This window comes from Parus major, chromosome 8 (assembly GCF_001522545.3).
Source record: "Parus major isolate Abel chromosome 8, Parus_major1.1, whole genome shotgun sequence".
Taxonomy (NCBI): Eukaryota; Metazoa; Chordata; class Aves; order Passeriformes; family Paridae; genus Parus; species Parus major.
The window spans coordinates 31,070,350-31,077,281 of NC_031777.1; the positions used below are offsets into that span (position 1 = coordinate 31,070,350).

Sequence of the window (6,932 nt, forward strand, 5' to 3'; positions counted from 1 at the left end):
GGAACGTGCGGTACCTCGTGTGCGCCGACCCGCCGGGACCCAGGATCGGTACGGGGGGCTGCGGGGCGCTCCCTGCGCCGGCCGGGCCGCTCCGCATCCCCGCGGGCACTGGGGCTCGGCTCCGGCCGGGGCTCGGGGCGGGCACAGCAGCGGGCATTGGGGACAGCACTGGGGACAGCACTGGGGACAGCACTGGGGACAGCAGACACTGGGGACAGCAGACACTGGGGACAGCACTGGGGACAGCACTGGGGACAGCACTGGGGACAGCACTGGGGACAGCACTGGGGACAGCACTGGGGACAGCAGGCACTGGGGACAGCAGGCACTGGGGACAGCAGGCACTGGGGACAGCAGGCACTGGGGACAGCAGGCAGTGGGGACAGCAGCAGGATCCCGCGTGGGGCCGTGGTGGTGATGCAGGTGAATGAGCTGGATCGCTCCTCAGAGCGTGTCCTGTGGATATAGAACACACTAACTCGTGTGTTATGTATTCATACTTACCTTGACCTGGTTATTTAAACAGTGTGGTTATGTTTTAGTACACTGCCCAATGGTGATGTAAAACAGGTCTCAGTGCTCTTATACCATCTTTTCATTCTTAATTCCTGTTTGCTTTGATGTACAGAGTAAGTAATCTCAATATTACCTACAGTTTAGAGTAATATGCAGAGGATAATTCTGAGGAATCTGGCAGTTTTAAGTTGTAGGAGCACATAAAATATCCCAAATCATTTCTTCAGATCCCAAATCTTCCTTATTTCCATGATGTAAATGTCAGAAGTACTTCTGAACACCGCCTTGAATCCATTAGTAGGCTTTTATGTGATTTGTTTCTTACAGGAGCTGCTTTTTGTGGCTGAGTTATGGCCTGTTTAATTAATTAAATGCTTCAAATAGTGGGGCTGTGCAGAGCTGACTGGGAAATCATAGTTTTCCCTGGAGCTGTCTTCTGAGAATGCCATCCCCTCAGAGAGCACAGACTTCCAGAGGGACTGTCCCATCTTATCAGCCTGATAAGATGTGCCTGATCTTACCAACCATGATATGGCAGAACGACTATCCCATCTCTCTGGCTGGGCACCAGTACACCTCACCTGTCAAACGGGTGTTACTGGAGCTCTGCTCACAGATACTAAAATTCTTTTTCTTTAGGAAATGGTGGGTCAACTCTTCATGCTCTTCGGTGCTTGGAAGAGCAGTATGGTGATCAGTGGACTTCCTTCACTGTGCTGCTAATCCATTCTGGTAAATTCAGTTTTATATATTTTGTTCTAAAAGGATGCCTTTTCTTTTTTTCTTCCTTAAAATAATAAAATGGCAGAGGAATTGGAGTTCCAAAATACAGTTTCCTGAGAAAAGTAACCGAATTGTCTGATCATCTGAAATTAGGTTGGTGCTCACAAGATGTTAAATACACTTCAGCATTTCTTCTCAGCAGTAAAGTTGCTCAGTCAGTGAGAAAGGTGAGATTCACAGGTGTGATTTAAGTTTCTGCCTCAAACACCCATTTAAGGAACACAACCCTCTCTCGGGGGACCTGGGGCTCCTCATGCCCCTGGGCAGGCAGAGTACTTGCCTTCTTATCCACTGAGTCAGGCCACTTCCAGATGTGGAGGAACATCAGTTCTGCAGAGGACAGAGAAAGCAAGTGATAACAAGCGTGACCAAATCTCTGCCTTTTGACTCATCTCTGGTAAAAAATGCCCATCAGGAATGTGGGCATTCTCCTCCAAGCCAAAAGCAGGTACTTGCTTTGTCACTTCAGTGACAGATAGCTCTGAAACGAGCAGGTAACAAAATCAATCACAGTTTTAATAAATGTGAGGGAGGCTGGGTTTTGGACATAAGGTCAGATATGCTTTGGGGCTTGGCGTATGACTAAGCTGAGAGGTTTTTAATGCTTTTGTGGATCTGAGAAATAGATGCCTAGGTTCAGTTTTTTGCTGACTTACATTCAGTGTCTCTGTGTAACTAAAAGTCTTTTTCCAGGTGGTTACAGCCAGCGTTTGCCGAGTGCAAGTGCCCTGGGCAAGATCTTCACAGCTCTGCCTTTGGGCGATCCCGTGTATCAGATGCTGGAGCTGAAGCTGGCCATGTACATCGACTTCCCCCGTCACATGAAGCCAGGAGTCCTCATCACGTGTTCAGATGACATAGAGCTGTACAGCACTGGAGCCACAGAAACCATCACCTTTGACAGACCTGGATTTACTGCCTTGGCTCACCCCTCAGACCTGGCAGTCGGGACCACGCACGGGGTCTTTGTGTTAGATCCATCCAGTTTTTCAGGAAAAGGAGGGGTGGAGTATGGATCATGTTATCGTTTCCTGCACAAGCCTGACGTGGAGACCATGCAGCAGAGTGGTGCAGTGTGTGTGAGGAGGGATCACCCTCAGCTCAGCTCCCCTGGGAGCCCTGGAGACTCGGGCACAGCCCCAGAGTGTGTGTACACAGACAGCGTGTTCTACATGGACCACAGCACTGCCAAGCAGCTGCTGCTGTTCTATAAGCAGATGGGCACTCTTTGCTGTGAAATAGATGCATATGGTGACTTTCTCCAGGCCCTGGGGCCTGGAGCCACTCCAGATTACACCAAAAACACAAGTAATGTCTCCAAGGAGGACTCAGGGTTGGTGGGAGTGCGGCAGCAGCTGTACTCCCTCCTGCGAGGCACCAGCCTAAATGTCATAGTCCTCAACAACTCCCAGTTCTATCACATTGGGACTACTCAGGAGTATTTGTTTCATTTTACTGATGAGAGCAAACTGAGATCTGAGCTTGACTTGCAGCCTGTGGCTTTCAGCATCTTCCCTGACACAGCCAAGACCTTGGATCAGTTGAGCATCATGCAGAGCATCCTTGAGCCCGGGTGTGTGATAGGGCCTGGCTCTGTCATTGAGTACTCCAGGATTGGGCCCGAGGTGTCAGTAGGGAAGGGCAGCATTGTGAGTGGGTCCTGCATACATTTCAGTGTAGACATACCCTCAGACTGCTTCCTGAGTTCAGTAAGTGTGAAAGTCACTGGGCGAGTGGAGTACGTCACCATGGCGTTCGGTGTAGGTGATGACTTGAAGAGGAGTGTGAAATTGCTGTCGGATATTGGCTCCCTCCGCTTCTTTGGAGCCAGCTTCCCAGAGTGCCTTGACCTCTGGAGCATAGAGGCTTCAGACCAGCTCTTCTCCAGTGGGGACACGTGTCTGGGGCTGTGGACTGCAAGGATTTTCCCTGTTTGTTCTACTCGAAGTGAATCAGTCAGGATATCACTGAGCATGCTGAATGCTGTGCAGCACAAGTCAGCTTTCAAACTGAGTGGCTTTCAACTTCTGTCTGTTGAAGAAATGCTCACCTACAAAGATGTGGAAGACATGCTGAAGTTTAGGAAGCAAATTTATGATGAAATCTGCCTACAAAGACAAAAAGAGAAGTCTGATTTTAGAACAAACAATACTTGAACAAATGTCCAGTTTTCATTTATGGCTGATTGATTACTTCCCAGCTTGGAAGAATCCTAAGGGAAAAGTACACAGATCTCTTCTCTGATCTCATTGAAGTAGAAATAAAGAAGTTGCATGACATTAATAAAGCAGAAAATGCAGATAAACTGTTCTTTTGATTAAAGTAGGGAAGTATTTCAGATCTGAAAACACTAATTGGTGACTTTTTGTGGGTTGCTTGTTATGTCTTGTAGTTCTTGTCAGTAAGGATATGATACCAAAAAAATTAATTGTCTATTTGGCCCAAAAATGCTTTATAAGCTTTTAAAGGGTAGAACATTAACTCCAGCAACGTGGAATAATACAACAACTTACGTTTCTCTCTTTTCATGCTGCCATTTTGCAATGCAGTTTACTTAGGCAGAGGTAAAATTATTAAAAAGTGCCTTTAATTCAAGACATCTTGTCTTAAGCATTAATAAACTTTTCTCTTTTGTTTTGTAAATTTTTTATCCTCTCCTGGTTTTTGTCAGAGGGAAAAAGATTGGCACGAGAGATTATTCTTTCTCTTGTGAGTTGTAGTACTGGGGTTAACACCTGCCACAAGACATAGTGATTTATTTTTTACTGGTAGTGTTGGAAGCTGGCAGTGTGATTGAGAAGCTGCCAGCTCTTTGTTACCCACAGCCTGATTGAAGTGTGCCATGCAAAAAGCAGCATTTTGTACTCCTCTAAACGGAACTGTTGCTGTCCTTGGCAGAGCAGAGTGAAAAACAAAGAGGTTTGTTGTGAGTGGCACCACAGTGTGTATCTGCAGAGAAACTCTCTTCCCCTTCTCCCCCTTCTGCAAATATAGTTAGCAATAAAGTCCTCCTCTTTCCAGTTTAGGTGCCCAAGACCCAGCTCCAAATAGATAAATCTGCTCTTTTAAGAGTATGCTGTGCAATGTATCAGTGTGATTTGGCTGTAAACATGATGCAGCTTTTTCTCTTCAGTGTCTCTGTGGGTTTTCATGTTTTATTTAATGTTTCATGATGACAGTGTTTATCTCCCTGCTGACTGAATTCCCAAATGGCACCTTTCTTATGCCACCTACGAGGCAGCAGAGGATCTTCCCCTGAGCATTACCCACCCTTCTTTAACCTGCACTAGGTTTCTCCTTCATTAATAAAGAAACCTTCCAAGAAGAAATACAAAGTTAAACGTGGAGGTTGGGAATTGCTGGACTGGACTTCAAAGAAATGAGAATTTCTGAGCAAATAGAAGCTCTGCAAGTCAGTGGGAAATATTGGTTGAACAATGGAAGCAGTAATTTGGGAACACTCAAGTCCAAGATAAACGCTTTAAGTCACAAAGTGAAAGTAATCTTAGAGCATGGAGCTGTCATTTGTATATCATCCTGTTTGCATGATTTATTTATCCATTGTTACACAGAAGATTTTAGGAGAAACATGTTTGACACAGACTTTGCATCTTGAGTTGGGGACCAAACTTTGGCACAGACTTCCCTGAGGGTTGCTGTGCTGCCAGGAGAGTTCTGGAGTGTTTGGTAACAGGAAATGCATCCTTTTAACATGGTTATCCACTTTAACTGCTACAATTGCTTTTGTTCTGAATTCCCTGAGGACCAACTATTGATTTCATTAGTGAAAGCAAACTGCATAAAAATAGGAAGTGGATTTGTTTCTGGCACATAAATATTGGGAAAAGAGAGGAAAAACAGTGGCAGAACTTGTGGGAAAGGTTGGGGTAGGTAGGTTGGGCCAGCAGCAGCTGCTTTAGGGAGCAGGGTGAATTCCAAGACAAAGAAAGGAGTGTCATCCTGGTGGTAGCCATGGGCTAGCACAGCTAGCCCCCAGGTCAGATCTTGAGGCAAAGGTTTTAATAAAAAAAAATAAAAATCTGTTGTAATAGAATAAGCATGGTTTTACCAGGAAGGAAACATTGCACTGCTTTAAGTCTGTGTGTCACCCACTGCTTTCCTCTTACTCTGAACATTTTTGTCTCAAGCTGAGAAAGCAGATTTCAGTCAGTATTAGCCCTGGATAACATCAGCAGGTTTAATGGATTTACTCCACAGGTATGGGAGTTCTTCATTTTTAAACTGCAATTAAGTTTAACGTGAAATGTTATGAAGAACATTACAATATATTTTTTTATTTATAGAGAGCTATATTTTCCCATATGGAGGGATTTAAAAGCACATGGATGTGACACTCAGAGACAGAGGTTGGTGGTGGCCTTGGCAGTGCCAGGTTGGATTTGATGGTCTGGGAGGGCTTTTTCACTCCAAATGCTTCTTTGATCCTACAATTCTCTGTACTGCAGCTATTTATGAAGTGTGTACGTTTTTACCTATAACAAATTGCAGTCCTTACAGCAAGGGTCATGTTACAGTGTGAGTACATCTTATTAAAATCAAAAAGCCTGCAGACCAGACACTTCCTGGCAATAATAATCCAAGGCTGATGTATTCAATCCATGTGCGTGTTTTGTCCAAATTGCATTTACAGCTCGAGATAATCTTTGTATTCCACAGTTTGCTGTTAATGTAGATGGCAACAATTTTCTCATGCAGCCAGATAAGTGTGTCCCAAGGAAACTGAGAAATCTGTGCAAGGCCACCCAGCAAAACTTCACAGCAAGATCAGTAATTTGGGGTTGCTGGTTTCCAGCAGCAGGTTCTTACAAGGCCATCACAGCATCCTGGCCCATGATTTTCCTGCAGTCTGAGTGAGGAAGGATGCAGTCATCAGAGTGCCAGGCACACAGGACCTCTGTGGATGGGAATCATCCACTGAAACCTGGAGTTGGATTTTGGTTGATCCTCACAGTTTCCCAGATGGGTGCAATGTTTGTGTGTCCTCTGGATCATTGCCTGGCTCCAGCTATCCTGAAATGCCAGTTGGGCTGGTACAATCTCAAACAAACTCAAGCTTTGAATGGTTTTTTTTTCATGTCAGCTTTCTTTATTTAATTAGTTTTGCTGTGTAGTACATTAATAGGGCTCATAATGAACAAGATTGCAGTGATTTCCCTTGAGCACACATGTGATCAGCAGAGGTGTAGCCCTGCTGTGTTACACTGAAACCTGACAGGGGTTATTTCAGCCACCTTTGGTGGTGAACATTTGGTGAAATCTGTGAATCTGGGCACTTTACAAAGAGCACAAGGGAAGACAGCTGAAATAAAAATGAGCAGCTGAGAGGAATCTGTGCCAGAAGAATGTGGGGAGCTGATGAGAGGAAGTAAGCATCATTTGGATCTGCAGTGTTTGTGCTGTCTCAGGGTGGTTTTGCTCAAGCTCAGAGGTTCCAGCCTCTTCTCATTCCCACACCTCTGATGCCAGAGCTTCATTTTTTGCCCTCTGCACTTGAGCTCCCATGCAAAGGCCTCTACTGTTGTGAGAGCAGAAATAACAGTGCAGTGCTGCTCTGTTCATCTGCTGCCACTGCAAACACCTGCTCCTCTGCAAGGGCCACAGAGCTGCTCTGC

General features: G+C 45.4%; 1 protein-coding gene across 1 annotated transcript; it reads left to right on the forward strand.

Moving 5' to 3' along the window:
• Nucleotides 1-2: 2 nt before the first annotated feature.
• Nucleotides 3-3,942, forward strand: FPGT (fucose-1-phosphate guanylyltransferase; the record flags this gene model as incomplete). The annotated part of the gene is made up of 3 exons (XM_015635731.1): nt 3-48; nt 1,156-1,248; nt 1,993-3,942. Coding segments are annotated over 3 exons (1,602 nt in total), but the record flags the coding sequence as incomplete, so codon positions are not given.
• Nucleotides 3,943-6,932: the final 2,990 nt, after the last annotated feature.